This window comes from Coffea arabica, chromosome 10e, assembly GCF_036785885.1.
Source record: "Coffea arabica cultivar ET-39 chromosome 10e, Coffea Arabica ET-39 HiFi, whole genome shotgun sequence".
In the NCBI taxonomy this organism is placed as follows: domain Eukaryota; kingdom Viridiplantae; phylum Streptophyta; class Magnoliopsida; order Gentianales; family Rubiaceae; genus Coffea; species Coffea arabica.
The window spans coordinates 1,231,795-1,250,690 of NC_092328.1; the positions used below are offsets into that span (position 1 = coordinate 1,231,795).

Below are 18,896 nucleotides of genomic sequence, written 5' to 3' on the forward strand. Positions count from 1 at the left end.
TATAACCTATACAAGTCTCGATGATGAAATAAGGTAATACAATTTCGTTCAATTTGTGAGAAAGTATCTTGAATCAGCTCTTGCAAAAACAAAACGGACTCTAGCCAAGTTAAGAAAGTCATACGTTTGGCCCAAAACACGAGAATGATGAAATTGGGTGTCGTATTGCATGAGCGCCATATGTCATGTTCGAGGCATGGACACCATGCAATCGAAAGATTACTACTACTATTATATATTTATTTTTTTTAAGGATTACTACTATTATTAATAAGGTTAAATGCATTAAACCTCTGTGAACTTTAACTCTAATTATACTTCATCCCATAAACTTCTTCAATAGGCACTTAATTCCTCCTTTCTGATTTCTTGGACAAAGGTGTCCTTACCATATTTTTCTTTTTTTTCCCCTCCTTCTTCACTCATTCCCTTTTTTCCTTTTTCTTTTTCTTTTTTATTTTTTCTTCTCTCATGTCATTGTTTACTTCCCCCTTTCCTATTAATATTATGAATTGTATGCTCAAGTTAATATTTTATTTTTTCTTCTACTTATAATTTTATTCTTGTTGTAATTTATTTGATCGTGTATTTTCCCTATTAGTAATTCATAACAAACTATATGGCATGGAAAAAAAAAATTTGCTATATCCTTATCATATTGAAAAAAACATATATAATCTAACAACTTAATTACCTTAACATATAGAAACATATTAGCATATATAATTACTTATTGTTTGGAAGTGAATACCAAATAACCAAAACAATTAGTGTTTTTAGTTATCTTTATTATTATTATTTTTTTACTATGTGTATAGTTTGAAGATGTTAATGGAACTCTCTTTTCTCATTGGAATTCCTATAGACTCTTTGACTGTGCGGATTAAACAGAAGTACCCCTATTCTTCATTAAATTTTGAATAAATTATTTTTGTTAAAATGTAATTAAAATGGAAATTATGGGCTTTTTATCCTCTTAAATGAATAAAAAAAATTTCAAGCAAAGTGTCTTTAAATAATAATGGACTGATTAATATTTTCATTTTTATTTTGATTTATTATTTGTCACTTTTACTATTAATAATTGATTAATTATAAGTCCATTTCTTTTAGATGTATCCAAATAATTTGAAACCATATGAGATATGCTTTGCACATAGCTAACATATATTTGTGATTAGTATTATTGCTAAAAAAATTAAACATAACAAGATCGAAAAAAAAACTTAAGTTCAAGTATACTAAAAAAACAATAGACGAATAATAGTAGTAAAAAGATGAAAGTAGCTAGTCACACAAGAGAACAGAGAATAAGAAAATAGTAAAAAGGACCTTATTATTATTATTATTTATTTGTTCTGTTTGTTGACAAATTTTGAGGTACTAAGAGTATTTGGTTAACTATGAAATAAATCTTATACTAACTAATAGACTCGAGAGTTTCACTTAAAAAGATTAAATAACGGAGTAACAACTTACAAAAGAAATGTATTCCTAGTGCATTCTTGTATAGTATTATTTTATCTCGGTTTTGTAAAGCAAAATAGTACCACACTAGAGCATATGGAACATTTCAGATAGCTAGCTGGATGCATCTAGAAAAGAAGTCGGTTGGGGATAGAATCTAAAACTCCATTACTAATTTACATAAATTATAAGCAAGCATCTAGCTTTTTTCAGAATCGATCACAAGCACACTAACTTTATCCCCTGCAGAATTGATCTTCTATGCAGTAACCAAGCTTGTTCTCAACTTCTCGACTTCAACAATACCCAGAAAGAATTTAGCTGATAGATTTCTGAGGAAAAGAAAGGAGAAAAAGTGGGAAAAAGAAAAAAAAAAAAAAAAAAAAAAGAAGATGGGCAATTGGTTTGTAACAGAAAGAAGGGGAACAAGCTGGAGAGACCAAACCTTAGCATCAGTCTCACTACCACCTGCGCCTTTGATGGTTATATTTGGGCTGGTAGCTGCGTTAGTGTGTATGGCAAGTTACTGGGACTACAAAGCCCAGATGGAGCGTACCATGACCGGTTTCAAGCTGTTTCTTTTTCTGCTGCCGTTGCTACTGATTTTGATGGTTCATTTGATGATGCTTAGCAGGAGGTGGTTTTATATCAGAGGTTTAAGGCCGGTTTCGGATCAGTCGACGAGCCAACAAGGCAGTAGCTCCCCTCCTTGGGGGCTGGTGCTGGTGGTGCTGCTGCTTTTGGTGTTGGTGTATTATCACTCTTCTTTCCAGTCCAGCTGGTTTCGACCTCCTGTCTAAACAGTACTTGGCGTTCCAAAATCCAGGCTCCATGCTCTTCACATGTCCTAGCTAGCATATATATCCGAGTACAACTGCGGAATGGTCAGAAAGGAAGACAAGGTGGTGGTTTTGGTGCGTCGTAGTACATCTTTTCTTGGTTTTGTGTTTCCTGGTTGGGGTCTAGCTACACCAACGATCTTTTGCTGCTGTGATTTTTGTTTTACGCTGTCGATTTACTGGGTATGTAGCGATTAGCCTGCCACATATTTAGCTAGCTCAATAGTCCGGTCCAATTTGGTCGCGTCGCTTATTAATCATTAGGAAATCCGGACTGGCGTGATATGGGGCTTAAACATCTGTTGTATTGAGTTCCGAGTAATTAGTATTCGTGATCAGCCATCTTGATCTTTTCTAAATAAAATGAGGTTATAAGCAGAATTGAATTCTGGAGTCAATGAATTGAATTATCAATAACAAAAACCCTTTTTCTTTTTACTAAAGTTATTTGTAAGGCAGAAGAGAAAGCTTGATAGAAGTAGCTTTCGGGACACTCATCTTTTAACCTCGAGGATTTATGCAGGACTAAAAATGAATATCGGAATTCAATTTAAAGGAAGAGAGGGTTTGATAGGAGTAATTTTCTGAACATTATCTTTTAACATTCTTGATTCAAACACGACTGAAAAATGGATCTTGGCGCTACGCTTACTTATTAATTTTTTTTTCCAAAAACTTATTGTCAACATGACATCGCCTACTAGAATTCCCGGAGGCCGGTGGTGGGCTTCAATTCAACTCTTGCTTCTCTTTAGAGAGTTTCTGAAGCCTCGCAAAATCTAGGTTCCTGCTATTTTTCCTCTTGTACATCTCTGCAAATGTAATGGGTTCCTCCAGCTCTGACCTCCCTCCGCCCAATCTTCACCTGGGAACACAATGGCCTCTTGCGCTGGATACTGAATTGTAGTAATTGAGAGTCTGCTGGAATCACACCCTTCCTCTCCCTCCCCACCCCCCCCCCCCGGCCCAACAAAAAAAAAAAAAACCCTTTTTCTTCCTTCAGCTAAACATAGTAGTCTTAATCCTAACTATTAAAGCATAAACATGAAAAGATTAATTGAAAAATCGAATATAAACACACCCAAACCGAACACTGAAATCTTGCATGCCATAAGATCAATTCAGCTGGCCAGGTGGAGGCTGGTACAAAGTGCAAACAATTGCATAGATGCGTACGCACCTTGTAGTGTAGCATTCTAACCAAAATTTCTCGTTAACACATTTCCAAATTTTACAATGTGCTTGAGTTGAACTAGTTGGGGGAGTTAAACATCACTACAAAGTATTTTGTTGCCTCGCACAATGTGGTGCAAGGATCCCACATACATTAATTTACGATGAGGCTCCCAGTTTCAAAGAACCAACAACAGACCTACTCCCTGCACTACATTTCACTACACACAAACATGACTGACTACCTGCGCTGCGCAGGAGTTGGTGGCAGCAGGAAGTCCTCCCTAGGGGTCTTCCCCCTGGCCAGTAGGGGAAACCCAGTTTGCAAACTTATACATATCTTACTTGACTACCGCTCCCCTAACATATACTAAAAGCTACATCTGATTTCAGCTAGAAATCATGTTAATTTAATGCACAAAAAGAAAGGGGAAAGTTACACTAGGATTAGCAAGGAAATAGATGAAACCCAAAGCTATACGCACAAACAAACAGCTTAGCCTTCTTGCACCAAAAATAAAATAAAAATTGAAAGAATAGAAGAAAATGGTGATGGAGGTCAATGGACAGCTGGAGATGAATTCTTCAGCTTAGGAACCTTAAATGAGGACGTGAACAATTTGGGAGTGTTAGAGACCTGAATAGTATCAACTGCTTTCCTCTTTGAACTTTTGCATTCCTACAAACACCATAGTGGAATTTGCTTAGCATTTAGAAGGTTTATCTGATTAAGAGCAGGTCATTCGACAATTGATTCAACTTGAATCATGCAATCACCAACACCTGTAAAACCAGACATGCTTTCAACAGGACTTCAGCATGTGGATCATGACTGTATATGTACTTTTCCTCAGCTAACTGAGATTTAAACTTTGAACCACAATTAAATTGTTCTACTACAGACACCAAATTTAAATAAGAAAAATTATAGACTTCAAAGACATAGAAAGCAGAAAAAATATTCAACTCAAGACTATTAAGCATGTACAAAGAGCAACAAGCTTGACAAGAAAACCACTTTAGCACAAGCTCCCATATGAGGCCCCATTTGGATTGGTCATTTTTTCAAAAGCAAGTTTTTCAAATACAATACTACAATAATACACAATAACTCAAAAAACTTCCCATCCATACAATATATCAAATATTTTAAAAAAAATGTTATAGTAAAAATTTTTCATATACACTGCTACAGTAAAATTTTTCAAAAACACCCCAAAAAACAGCTAATCCAAAATATAACAACTCAATCTTTGAAGAGGGAGGGAGAGGAGAGAGGAGAAAAGAGGGGAGTGGTGATAGATGGCAGAAGAAAATGGCGTAGATCTTAATTTTTTTTTTTTTTTGTATATTTGGAGTTGTTTTTGATATATTGTATAGATGTGGTGTTTTTGGAGTTATTTTTGTTTGTGCATTACTGTAGTATTGTATATGAAAAGCTTGTTTTTCAAAAAATGAGGAATCGAAATGGAATCTTTCCAATGCTAGCATATATTAAAGAGTTAATCACTGCCAGATTCTGTCTTAAGGGGAAGCATACTATAAATTGCAGGCCAGAACAAATTTTGTATACTAACATCTTAAAGAACAACTGTCTTTTTATATTTCTAATTTATTCTGGCAAACTGTTTTTGAAAATGTAACTCATACAGTATAAGTATGACAAAGTTCTTTCTTTCAATTTGAACTGTATGTGACAGACAAAAGCACAATTCAATCCATATATGAAGGAGAAACAAGAATTCAATGACATTCTTATATTTTAATTACTGGGATAAAATGCATCACATACACATCCAGGGTATAATGCAATGTTAGTAGCAATGCATTTCAATCGTCAGCAACTTGTTAGAAGCAGAATTACCTTTTCAAGTGTAAGGGAAGAATCTAACTCTTTCTTTGTCGTTACTGTCATCCCACTCTTGGCTTTTGAGTTGGTATTCCCAGATTCAGTTGTGCAGCGACCTAACACTGGGGTCATAGAATCTTTTCTCAACCTCCTTAACGCCTCCAGCTTCCTAGATAGTCTGGAAACTTCTTCATCATTTTTAACTAAGTCAGATCTTAGCCTAGCAATGTCATCGTTTAATCTTGCAATCATTCTATCCTTTACAGAATTAGAAGACTGCATATCCTCCATGCTGGACAGAAGCCCCCATATCTTCTCATTTGCAGATTCAACATCAGCACGCTTCTGTCTCAATTGCTCATTCAAATTGGTCTCCATTAGTTTATACTGGTTCCAGACAAAATTCTTCTCAGCCAGCAGAGCAGAAATCTCTGAATTCTTATCTAACATAAGCTTCTCATTTTCACATTGCAGCCTTTTCAAATTACTCTCCAGAGCTTTATACCGATGCTCTTCTCCTTTTTTAATCACATCAGCAGATGTATCCTGCAAATAAACATGAAACAAGTGACTCCTTGAAGAAGAGACTAAAAAAAATGAATCAAATACAACCTACATCTCCTTAAAGAAGGGGTTCAAAAAGTACCTTTTCCGAACACTTACGAGCAAGCTGTTCAAACCATTCCCTAAAATCAGCCAATTCACTATCTGCATTTTCTGCGCTTAATAAGCACCAAAAAGGAGAAAATACATAAACAGGTGCATTAAAAAAAATCAAGATTAATAACCACAGAGGACATGATATTTCATTTCTTTGCTTTCCTAATCTATATACAGGTAACAGAGAGTGACTTTCCAATTGGACTATACCGATCAAAAGCACTATAACAGCGCAAAATGAAAGCACTATAACAGCGCAAAATGACTAATGGAACAGAGATGCACAGAACTACGTAATTGAAGTTTATGCAATTTCCAGCACTTGTGCTTTCATATCTTTGTGGCAGTTTGCATATGAATTTAAACCTATAACAACCACATGCACATACTATATGTCTCTTAAAGATAATTGTTTCTTTTGCAGGGGACGCTCTCTTGGGTACTCATTTTTTTGCCATGTGTTTACATTGAGCTTTTAAAAAGCTTTTTGCGACCATCTACTAAAATAATCTTTAAAAAATTCAGCATAATCCAAACTATACACCACAGGTGTACAATAATAAACGCATAAACATACTCTCTCCAGAGTTATCGAGAAAATAAAAGAAGAACAAAGAAAAAAAATAAAAACACTTTAATTCTTGTTGAGTAGAAAGAAAAGTAAACTAACCAAATTTCTGCTTGTACAGGAAAGACTCCCTCAACTTCAAACCCATAACCATATCAGCTTTAGTAGCCTCAACGATGCGCTCCTTTTCTTGCATGGTCAAATCCCTCCTCATCTAATCCACCAATTTCAATGCCACAAAATAAATAAATAAATAAATAAAAATCCCAACTTTATAAAGACGAACCCTAATTTGATAAATTTCAACAGCAATTAAGAAGAAAACAAAACTTTGGCATGGAATTTTCACCTGGAAGATATGCTCTTTCAGAAGATTAACATCAGAAGTCCAGCGTTCATGCTGTAACTTAACTATGTCTTCAAGAAGCTTCCTGTCTTTAGCCAGATATTGAATTTGCGTCTGCTGATTCTGCAACAAGTGGACCATAGCGTTAAATATTTTGTTGCATTTTTCACGGTCCCATGAGTCATTTGAGCCTTTGGCTTTCGCCATTGTTGGGTAATTGACGCGAAGAGTAGCCTAGGGTTTCCGAGTTTTTTTTCAAGTTTTCTTTCTTCTTTAACTTTTTCCCGTCGGGGCAGAAGAGTGCAGAGAGAGAGAGTGGGGTCGGAGAGACTGAACATATGACCGTTGGATTTAGTAAAGTGCACAACGGTCGACAATGTAGAAGTAGCTTTTATTTCAAGTTGTGATAATATCAGAAACCTCCCCTAAAGTTTCTAATATTATTACTTAGCACTCCTGAAATTAAAATTGGGATAATTTTAGATACCCCTGAGGTTTCTGACAATTGTGACCATCTCCTCTAAGGTTTAAAAAATAATGCTTACCTCTTTTGATTTTATGGCAAATTATATTTTACCTCCTTGTGGTTTCCGCAAAAATCACATAACCCCCATGATTTTAAAAGTTATATATAAATCTCCTGTAATTTGGGTTGAAGTGTCAAATAGACGAAAAACACTCATCGTAGCAATTCGTGACTTAAACGCGCTTGTACTACTGATAGCAGTAAGAAACATTTCCGTATTACCCCTGATCACTTTAACGCACCCAATAAAGTTTAGATCTGTACTCATCGGATCCAGACTCCCTCGGATGCTACTCTTATGATTTGGTTGGAAACGCAGCGGACATATATGACAAGCTCCGAGCACTAGTGGGCAATATTTTCTTCGGAGGTGAGCTGTTAGCATGGATCATCAGGGATCTGTTCATGGTGCCTACTCAGCTGGAGTCATGGCTGCAGAAGATTGTCGCAGGCACCTTATGAAGTGACTTGGAAGCTGGGACAGCTGAGGTTATGAGAGTGATGAGGGCTCATCCGGACTAACAATTTGCAATCAGCTTGCTAATTTGGTTGGAGAGAGAGATGACGATTTTATCATTCTACTAGGAAAAAATCTGAAGAAGGTTAGCCCAAAGCTCTTAACTATTTCACAGAAGAGGAACATCAAAAGACAAGCTTACCTGGATGAAGTATCTCAGAGGAATAATTCAGTTTTTTTTGCTACAATTGGAGCATTTGTAATCCTTCCACCTGTTATTATCTTAGGAATTGCTGTAGCAACTGGCTATGTCCAGCTTTTCGATGACATATAAATGTATAGTATGTTGGAAAATCACACTGTTCAACACTAGCATATGAAGTAGGCATTGCTGCAAAATGTTCTGAAAGATCTTCTGTTATAATAGGCATTCACCAAAACAGTTGTGTCCTAATTCTAAACCTCTACAAGAATAGATGATTGTCTTTACACATGAATCTTTTGTCATCTTACAAGAATCTTTGTCTGACTTCATCCGCTCTCTTTTTTGTATTTATATTAGGGTAATTTGGACATTTTGCCTATGAATCGCCACGATGGGTACTTTCCGTTTGTTTGACATTTCAACCCAAGCCATAAGGGATTTATATATAGCTTTTAGAATCATGGAGCGTTTATGTGATTTTTGCAGAAACCACAAGGGGGTAAAATGTAATTTACTCTTGATTTTATGGAAAGACTTGTAACCTTCACAAACTTTAAAAAATTTTAAGTAAAAATGAGTTCAAAAAAGAAAAAGGGTAATACTTCTTTATTCTGAAATTTTAACGTCATCTAATCCAGGTTACTTGGTTGCCAAAATGATGCTCAAAGATCCATCTCATTTGGGAATGAGATATCCCTGGAGGAGGATAAACAAGTGAAGCCCCAGATGAGATGAGAAGATCTTCCTCGTGCATGGCTTGGCACCTTTGCAGAGACATTATTATTATTGGTCCTTCTTCCACCAACATCATTTCCAATTGTGGTTCGTCAAAGTCTTCGTTTAGTAGCATTAATGCGTAATTATGTGATTTTATTCCATTGATACTAAATAAGAAAGTATTAGCAAAGACATGGAAATACCAACAGACGTACAGTTACAATTGTTAGACCCTTTTTGAACGATGTAACAATTAATTATCGAACGCTTTGTGAGTTACTATTATAAAATGCTTGATGAAATTTTAATTCTTTTCTTCGAATACAAGAATGTCTCCACAAAACGTTGTTTACACTTTCCGCTTTCTTCGTCACAAACAGACAGTTGCTAGCTGCAAGACAAAGTAAACACGTACCAGTAATACATTATAGGAGGAGGAAGGTAAATAGTACTAAAAGCTTTACGCGTTGGACAATTACTATTAGCAGTGCAAGTTCCCCAATTTGTTCCCGAAAAGGGGGCCTTACTTTAATTACCATGCAATGCATCTACACCTTCTTAATTCTTCCACCATCGATCGCTTGCACCCAACCCGGCCTCCATCCATTTTCTCACGCCTTTTCTCTCTCTATAAATGCAACCAACATCGTCCTAGGATTCTTAGCATTCCTTAAACCTTGCACAACACAAAGCGATTCCACTTTTTTTTTTTATTTTTATTTTTTATATATAATCGGTACACTACAGATTAAGCCATGGCTTTTCCTAAGGCTCCCATGATGATGGTCATCATCATCATCGCTTCCCTTGTTACACTTTCCCTTGTTTACGCTGCTCAAGTGGTACGTAACGCTGGCTACATTAATTCACTCATTCAATATAGGATCCTACGTTATATACGCATCCTTTTAATTCAACATATGTTGATTATTTGGAGGCTGATACATTGTTCGTCCCGCAGCCGCAGATTGACAGCAGCACGGGTGGTCGCTCTCTTCTCCAAAATAATGATATAGGTTCTTCTTCTTTTTTTGGCTTTGAAAGTAATTTTCATCTTTCTTGAAACTAAGGAAACTCCATCTTTGTCGATCAGATTGCAAGTCTGCATGCGACGCGAGGTGCGCGGAAACGAAGAGGCGAAATTTGTGCAAGAGAGCATGCGGGACATGCTGTGAGCGGTGCCACTGCGTTCCTCCGGGCACTTCCGGCAATGAGGATGTCTGCCCCTGCTATGCCAACATGACCACTCACGGCGGCAGACACAAGTGCCCTTGAATCCCTTTTAAAAGAATGAAAATTTTTTACAGCACGACAACTTCAGAGATAGATAGATTGTGTACATGCATATAATAGTTTCCTGTCATCGGTGTTTTCTCTTCTTCGTCGGATCAGATATTAAGTACTGCTACTATTACTGTGTGCGTGTCCAATAAAGGAGAAATAGATACCTACCGTGCTTTCTTTCATTCAAATGCTATCTTTAGTTGTGATGAGGCCCAATCCATTTGATTTTGGACTTCGAGTAACTCGCTACGATAGCACTTCGAGGAATAAAGATCCGGCCCACCACAAATAATAATAGCAACAAATAATAAATACCAAGTCGTGTGCGAGTTTGGAGTGAATTCATGAACTTGGATACATTTCAACACCAAATTTTGGTCTTTTTCTCTAAATATTCAGTACATGATTCATTAAAAAAATAATAAAGAGAAAAAAAAAACCCAACTCAGCAAGCAGGATTTTATTTGATCAGTTGCAGGGGCTAAGAAAAAGAGAATGAATGGTTTGACGCTTCACATTTCGCACATTTGCTCATTCACAACCTAAAGCTCCATTAATACCCTACATCACGCAGCGATCGTGACCAAGCCACGCCCGCAGCTCCAGAGAATCAAAGTATCAAATCATCACATTCTCGCAACTCAAATCATCACAGATCTCAAGTCGAGTTCAAATTCTCTGGCATTCTATGAGAGTGTTCAACAAGACTAATCGAGTAGTTTTATTTTTTATGCAATACATTTATTTTAATTTTAATTATGAAATGATCATTATAGATTCATGTTTTAGTAAAGTTCGAGTCTTTGTTTGAAAACTTAAACTCAAAAAAATTTGAGAACAGAATCGAATCTTATAGAGTCGAGTTCGAGTTTACCTGCGAATCAAGATGAGTTACAAGTTCCTTACTTGATTGAGTATAGCCTGAGAATTCATCGGATTCAAACTTCAACACAGTGTTACTTGAATTTGACTCGACTCGTCAACACCCTTGGCCCTTGGCTGGAAGAGATGTTATTCACACACAAGCAAACGAGGGTCGAGGTGGGCTCTGTCTTATGCGGGATGTCACTTTTTTTTTTTTTTTTTTTCTAAGGAGTGGGATGTCGCTTTCTAAGACACATTCATCTTCTTACTCTCCAAAGCCCAAAGGCAAGCCAATTTAGGTTGTGTTTGGATTGCATTTTCCATGATTTTTCATGGAAAAAATACTATAGTATGTGAGGGAAAAAAATAATAGAGAAACGTGATCACGAAAAATAATGTAATTTTCGAGGAAAAATCGCAATTCAAACAAAGCCGCCGAAGGCTAGATGTGTACGTTAAGGATGCAATTATGCAAACGACTTCAATTGAATCAAATATTAGTACTGCATAATTTTGTTGTTGTTCACGTGTGTTGGGCCGCAATTAGGTTGATCTTCAGTTTAGTGGTTAAGTATAGAATTGAGATCCAAGTCAGACGGTAAGTGAATTAGGCCCAAGGACGGGCGCACATTCTGTACCTTTTTGAAGAAGAAAGAATAGATAATGAAAGTTCACCCGTCGCTCAGAATGATGTCGGTCACACAGGTGAAGTATTTTACCGACTTTCCGTTGTAAACACCACTAAATTTTACAATGTTGTAAAATTTGTTTGTTTACGATGAATTACAACCCATCTCAGAATTGAGGGGAGGACTGAGGAGGAGGTTAAAACGGCTAAACAGAATCAAATGCGCTGTTATTTAATTTGAATAGCCGGTGACCCACCACCATCCGTTTTACTTTTGTTTTTTTTTTGGTCAAAAACCATCCGTTTTTTTTTTTACTAGCTAGCTGCATTTTCTAAAGCTAAATAAGTTCACGTTTTGCGCAGAGGACTGGAGGCGTGTATTAATTACAAACAACTACATAAAGTAACTTTGGGTCGTGAAAAGTCAAGACACTACTTACTCCACAAGCATTTTATGATCCCCGGTTCATAGCTTCACGTAGGCGTAGAAAAATGAAAAAAAAAAAATATATATATATATATATATATATGTGGGAGAGAGAGAGAGAGAGAGAGTGTGTGTTTGTGGACCCCAGGCGGTTAGTTAAAAGGAAGGAAGGAAGGAAGGAAGCGGTGTGTTTGTTTGCACTCTGCAGTGTACGAACTCCGAACCCTTTTTTTTTTTTTTTTTTTTTAAAGGAAAAATCTGAAAGGATCTGTTTGCAGTGGAAAAAGTCAGGTTGGTTTTTTTTTTTTTTCTCTATTTCTGGGACTGTGACTGTTAAGGAAAGAGAAGGGAGAGGGAAATGTAAATACACAACTGCATAGAGCAGAGGAAGAAGAAGCAGCAGAAAGAGAGCATTATTGTTGTTTGGTTGGTTTAACTGCAGTCTGCAGTGGAGTGGGGTGGGGAGGCCGGAGGTATAATCATCATCCATTCTTCATTCTTCATTCTTCATTCTTCATTCCTGTGGCTGCTTCCTTCATCCTTTCTGGACTACTTCCTCTCCTCTTATTGCATTCTATCACCAAAACAACAATTAAGCAACCAGGAGGAGGCACTTTTATCACCTCAATCTCCCAGCTCTCTTTTTCTTTTTCTACTTCCGACTTTCTTTCCGGGATTGCTCTGCTCTGCTCACTTCTGTTGATGCATATTTTCCTCTTTTTTTTTTTTTAATAATTAAACCAATTTCTTTTATTAAGGTCGCTCAGCTTTGCAGCCATTTTTCTTCAACAACTTTTCAATTTAGTTGAGGTCCGTTCCTTATTTCTCTCTCTCTCTTTTTTTTTCTGTTAGAGAGAGAGAGCTTTTACTACTACTGGTACTATTTGGGGAAGAAGAACCAGATTCTCTACACCAAGAAGAAAAAAAGATTTTGAAAAGGGACCAAATTCACTCTGTTTTTTTTTTTGCCCTTTTTCCCTTTATCCTTCTTTAGCTTTTACCATTTTACCTCTCTCTCTCTCTCTCTTTGAGCCCTTGAGGCTGTCCAGTCCCCACTTATTACCTAAATGCACTTCTTCTTCTTCTTCTCTTCGTCTCATCCTTATGTGTAGTAAAATTACAAATCCTTTGTTACGATTATATGTCTCGATAGATAGATAGGTTGATTGATGGATTGATAAAATGCTAATGAATAGAAACGAAGAAAGAGAGATTTCAATTTCAGGCAGAGATAAATCTGGCATGGAATCCTCCTCCTCCTCCTCCTCTGTTGAATTGACTTTTCTCCTTTTTTTTTTTTTTTTTTTTTTTCTCTTTCCAACTTTCTTATTGATATATACTCCTTTAACAACAGAACCGAGCTAATCCCAAAAACCATATTTATCGGGTCTGCTTTCTGGAAACCTTCTCGGTTACTCAGTCACTCACTAAATAACGTTTTCTGTAAACTTAAATGCCACTTCGTCCTCTTTTAGTCCACATTTTTACTGTCGATTAGATTATTTCTGATCATTGCAAATTTTTTTTTCCTTTTTGGTTTATTGCAGATAATTCTGCGCATGCAGAGCTCTGCTTGCGGATTGATGGTTATACCAATCCACCACTCTCTTCTGGAGGAGTAGGAGATGTTGACAGAAATAAAGATCTATAGACCGCTGCATTTGTACTGAATTTTGAGGCCAGAGAGGGTCAAAACTAAATAAAATCTTGGCCTTGAAAGCAGCTATCAGATTTTTATTCATTATCGATCCCCCCCATGTCACTAGTGTCCCTATTCTCATCCCAGTCCCACATATGGACAGCAATCCGATAAAATGCGGAGGAGGTTCTTCGTCGTTGTTTTTGCCTCCAAAGTCCAAACCCCCACCTCACTCAACACCAACAATGTGGTTAGTACTGCTACTACGCTATACATGATTACATACTACAATTTACTCAAATGTCCATGCATTCTTCCCAAATTTTCAGTTAATATTATTGCTAACATGCTACCCAAAAAAAAAAAAAGCCATCAATGCAATTTTGGCTTATCTGCGCTTATGTTCTTCTAGTCTTTGATGCATTTTGGCCCTTTGGATGGCGGCATTGACAAATATACCGCTTGTCTGATTTTCCTTTCTTTCGGTTTTTTTTTTTTTTAAATTTATTGTCATTTCCTTTTTTTTTTTATTACCACTCGCTCTCTCTCTCGCTCTTTTTGTGTGGGGTACCTGTCTTTTTGTTCTCCAATTCAAGTTTGTTGGTTTTCGTGAATTGAAGGTTCTGTTTTTGACGGTGGGAAGCTTGCATTTTTGAAGAAATCGAGGAAACATACGCTCAGAATGGGGCGTGTGGGGTCGGACGGTGAAGCTGAGCTTCGTCTTAGCAGCAGAAATAGTACTTCCAATAAAGGATTTAAGTTTCCCAAAAAGGTAAACAAGTTGTTTGTTTATTGTCTCTGGTTCAGTGCTCTGGACTACGCAGCGTTTGTTGTTATTTGTTTGGCCGTTAGCGTAAATAAAATGTTGATTATTCTAAAATTCAGAGAGCTTTTTGCAGTTTATGAAAGGTGACTGCACTACTGTTTGTAATTTCTCTGTTCCCAGGAAGTTGCGATCAGGTTTGTTATCCACTTACTGCTCAGTTGCTTATTCATTAGGGAAGATTAGTAGTTGGAGCCCACTAATTTTAATTTGGATCTGAATGTGGTGGGTCTTGTGGGACGTTTCCTGATATTTTTATAGCCCTGGTGTTTGTGGATTCCAACTTTCTTTCTTTTGCTTTTCCTTGTTTTTCAAGCAATGAGAAATTCTCGAGTTGTTTCTCCTACTCTCGCAATTCAACTTGAAAGGTTGAAGTTTTGGTATCTGCAATTAGCGTGTTTGGTGGGGGTTGGGATCATTAATTTCCGGTTAAACATTGAGATCACTAGTTATTCACTAGAAAAGAAAAGGGCAATATTGAGAATTTTGTATCAAATGTCACAGCCATGAAGAAGAGAAGTCGTGAATCAGTTTCTCCACCATTGCCAGTTTGCAAGAAGCTGACTCGTGTAGCCGGTGGAGTTGAATTACTAACAAAAGATGGTTCCACGAAATACAAGCTGAAAATGGTCAGAAAATAATGTCCAGAAATTAATTTTATTCTATTCATTTCTTGTTCCCCCATTCCCCCCCCCCCCCCCCCCCAAAAAAAAGAAATTGCACAAAATAGAACGAAATCTATAGATTAAGTATGTTGACAATTGGAATTGGTTTTGCAGAAACAGAGTCTAGCTCATGGCTGTGTTGCAGATGGGACCCAAGGGCCTGTCACCAAGGATGAGGAAGAAGTGGCGGAGGCCTTATATGCTTTGGCAGGAGTCTTCTCTAACACTGTCAAGACAGATAAGGCTGGATCCGCTGTTCAAGAATTGGGAATAAATTCTTCCAACTTAACAAAAGCTGAGAGTCTGTTAACTCCAATTGATGGTTTGTCCGCTTCCTTTTGTTTCAGCCTTCATCATTGTTTGCTTTGTTTCTTCTTTACGTGAACTTATATAATGTCTATAGACATGGCAGTGGGGAAGGTGGAAGAGGAGGTTAAGGCAGTAAGTTATGGAGATGAGGCACCTAATCATTCGTCAAATCCAGAACACTCAGCTGGAGAATCTATCATACTTCATTGGCAAAATGGCACTTCACAGCCTGATATCTTGGTTGGCAAGCAGACAACCATTGAAGTGGGTAGTGATATTCCTGAAGTAAATCTTCCCTTGACAACTTTCGAATCTGATAAACAACAAACCATCCAAAAAACATGTGACTCTGTTGTTTCTGAGGATTGGAGTGAGTTGAGCAAGACAAGGTTTGTGGGTCTGTCTGTGTATGTGTTTTTTTTAACTTTTTTTTTAAAGCCTATGCATATTTCTGTCTCCATCATTCTTTAGTTCTTGATTGAGCATCTATTGGACAGGTCAAAATTGCCAAATCTTAATAAAAGCCTAGCAAGCGTCAAGTGTCCAACAACTGTATTGGCACCGGTATAATTTTGTGTTGCTTCTGATCATTTAATTATGATTAAAGATACAGCTTTGTTATAGTTTATCAAACAAAGGGGGGGAAATAAAGGTGGTGACTTTTGGTGTCTTTTAGATTGCAGCTGCTTGTGGCCAAGCTGAGGTACAACATACCATCAAGGAAACCAGAAATAATGGTAATTTTACCCAGTTGCGATACTTGTGGTAGTCAAAGATATTGATCATTTCGATGATTATCAGTCACAGTATTCATGCTCTGAAACAGGTTCCTCATTGAGGCCAGATTTGCCTTCAATAACATCATGTGACACTCAGGAGCTGGGAATTCCCTTGCAGTAATTTCCTTTTCTAAGAACAATCTACTTATTGGAACATAATGTTTTATGCTTATTGACATGTCAAAACTATTTCAGGCCACATATTGCTAATCATCCTGCTTGGTTTGAAAGTACTAGTTGCTCTGCACAGTCTCCAAAATTGAGTAGTAGTGTCCTAGCTAAAAAGGTAGGTAGAACATCTGTTTTGAGCTCAAGCTGTCAGCTTTTTCAACATTTTATCTGGAGATTTCACCCTTCTGAATCACTTGTAAGCATGCTTTTCAACTTTAATCATGCAGGATGCTCAAGTTTCCATTCATTCAAAGAATCCATGGAAGAGATGTATAGCTCATGTTTATATTAGTCGATTCATTAAGGTCCTCCAAATCACTGAAAGAAAAAACAGATCAATAATGCTTTCTTCGGAACTCAGAACAAATGAAGCACCAAAGCAAGTGGCGCGTATACCTGTTGCTAACCTAAATGAGGGGAAGAACGGTATGACTGGAGTTGTTAGTTCTGACAGTTTCAGACGCGCTGCTACTGAGAAATATGCAACTGAAGTGAGAAATGCTGTTCATTTGCACAAGAGACTCATTCAAGATCAGCAGCAGGCTCCATATGAGGTCTACAATGCACAGAAGCAGGCGAGTTTTGTTCTCTTTTTGTCACTTTTGATTGCCGTCGAATTTCTTCATTTACCCACTCACTGTTATCTACGTCTTTGATTTTCCTTTACAGAGCTTAGATTGCTTATCTTTGCTGCCTGGAAGTGGTCAGTTGGAAATTAGTAATGGCATTAATAGAGCAGGAAATGGTCGGGAAATCTCAACACAGCTTCCTTTTCCTGGCCTGCTCTCCCAGAATCAACCATCCATTCCTTTTCCAGTGCCCCAAAATTGTTACTCGTCTCCATCTTTCTCTAGTCATCCTTCAGTAGCCATGGGGCAGAAGGTAATACAACCATTCAGCCTCTATTATATGGTTAACTCAAACTTGGCTTGAAAGTTTGCAGATTTATTTAATTCCAACCCCCCCCCCCCCCCCCCCCAACAACACAAAAAAAAAATAAAAAACACGTTCCCCTGCCTCAATTAGCTCTTCTCTCTGAAGTATGTGGAATTCTTCACAACGATTAATTTTTAAAAGATTCACCTACATCAAGTTAAAAATGGATGATGCTATAACAAGAAAACTTTTGGTTGTTCCTGAACTCAATAAATAGAATGGTCTTTGTTGCTAAATTTAATCTACAATTGGACTTGAACATAGACGCTCAACAGTCGATGTTATCAATCCTGTGTAATGGATGAAGATTAACCACCCTGACATCAGGTCCTTTCTTTGGGACATGGACCTCCAATCTTCTCCTCCTGGTCAAATCTTTCTCTACAAAATATGCTGTCATCTATCTTTTAAGCTAGTTCACGAGGTTAACGTGCTCGATGCTCCCCAAAAAGTCCGTCTTTGTTGTTCTTTTTTTTTTTTTCTTCATTTTTGAGTACTTATATGGTTTTCATTTTTCTGTTGGGAACATAACTAGCAAATCTATGAAAGAAACCTCGGAGTACCTGCTTCCACCAGTGACCTGATTATGACCAAAACCTATCGGTTTATTACTTGTTACAACTTACGACCTCTTTAACCGTCGATGTTTTAATTTGTGACAGTTCCAGGTGCCCCCGAATGTTGGCAGCACATCTTATGGTGCTACCCTTATGGATGCTACTCTCTCGTCAATACGGCAGCTAGAGGAGCAACAACAAAAGCGCGCTTCGCTGTTAATGACTCGTTACAAGTCCGGAGTTGCCCCGCCAGTTATACCAAACAAGCAAACTGAAGGGCCAGACATTCCTCCCGTGTTTCAGCATGTACAAACCCTTTTCTCACCTTCCCTATCTTCTGTAGAAGTACTCGGCGCCAGATATGCTCCAGTCTTGCAACGGCAGCTTCTGTCTGCTACTTCACTGTTGCCTTCTTCAACTGTGAAAGAACAATATCATCATCTCCCTTCTGTCCATGAAGCAAATGTAGGTGGAGTACGATCTGACAATGTACCCTTGCGGATAATCTGCAATCAGTATATTTAATTGCTAAATTGATCAACAAAAAATTTAACTATTACAAATAATTTAATTCATATATAGGAGATACAGAAATTTGCAATTGTGAGAACGAGTCCAACTGGCTTCTATGTAAAGATGGTTCATTACCTTTGCGTGCATTACCAATGCCTATTATGTAAATTTGTTCTTGAAATAGAAAGTAAGCACGAGAAAGTAAGAGCCAATAGGGGCAACAAATAACAACAAAAAGACCAGTGCCTTGACTCGAGGCCCTTCCTGTTCATGCTTGCATCTTTACATCAACCACCAAACTTTTTTGACTTCGATTTGCCCTGAGTCCCTGACTAAGTTGAATGAAGAACCAGAGGAAGCATATGCTTGCGTACCGTGGAAATAAGTACAACCCAACCAAAAAAAAAAAAAAAAAAGGATTTTGGAAGTAAATTAAAATCTTCTAATTAAGGACTCTCTGCATGCCGCGAACAATATGCAAAACCAAAAACTTG

General features: G+C 37.4%; 2 protein-coding genes and 1 long non-coding RNA gene across 5 annotated transcripts; 2 read left to right on the top strand and 1 right to left on the bottom strand.

The window, feature by feature from the left end:
• Positions 1-3,495: 3,495 nt before the first annotated feature.
• On the bottom strand, positions 3,496-7,253 carry LOC113711655 (uncharacterized). 2 transcript variants are annotated; one of them, XM_072067987.1, is made up of 5 exons: positions 6,906-7,253; positions 6,659-6,770; positions 5,975-6,036; positions 5,344-5,874; positions 3,496-4,158 (listed from the first exon to the last, which is right to left on the bottom strand). In XM_072067987.1, exons 1-5 carry the CDS (start codon positions 7,107-7,109, stop codon positions 4,039-4,041), a joined length of 1,029 nt encoding a protein of 342 aa, XP_071924088.1. In that variant the 5' UTR covers positions 7,110-7,253; the 3' UTR covers positions 3,496-4,038. The 2 variants fall into 2 exon arrangements, with proteins under 2 accessions (XP_071924088.1, XP_027090623.1); XM_027234822.2 differs by having other exon boundaries at positions 5,975-6,045.
• Positions 7,254-9,495: 2,242 nt separating this feature from the next.
• On the top strand, positions 9,496-10,300 carry LOC113710848 (uncharacterized). The gene is made up of 3 exons (XR_011822152.1): positions 9,496-9,649; positions 9,769-9,823; positions 9,901-10,300. It is a non-coding gene; the product is annotated as an uncharacterized lncRNA (long non-coding RNA).
• A 1,960-nt stretch (positions 10,301-12,260) lies between these two features.
• On the top strand, positions 12,261-18,548 carry LOC113712373 (uncharacterized). Of its 2 annotated transcripts, none has more exons than XM_027235772.2 (14): positions 12,261-12,483; positions 13,558-13,899; positions 14,270-14,421; positions 14,549-14,609; positions 14,977-15,101; positions 15,252-15,459; positions 15,550-15,835; positions 15,944-16,010; positions 16,123-16,183; positions 16,273-16,342; positions 16,421-16,511; positions 16,624-16,971; positions 17,066-17,278; positions 17,995-18,548. In XM_027235772.2, the coding sequence occupies exons 3-14, from the start codon at positions 14,332-14,334 to the stop codon at positions 18,412-18,414; spliced, it is 2,040 nt and encodes a 679-aa protein (XP_027091573.2). In that variant the 5' UTR covers positions 12,261-12,483; positions 13,558-13,899; positions 14,270-14,331; the 3' UTR covers positions 18,415-18,548. The 2 variants fall into 2 exon arrangements, with proteins under 2 accessions (XP_027091573.2, XP_027091571.2); XM_027235770.2 differs by having other exon boundaries at positions 12,345-12,483; positions 15,541-15,835.
• The last annotated feature ends 348 nt before the right edge of the window (positions 18,549-18,896 follow it).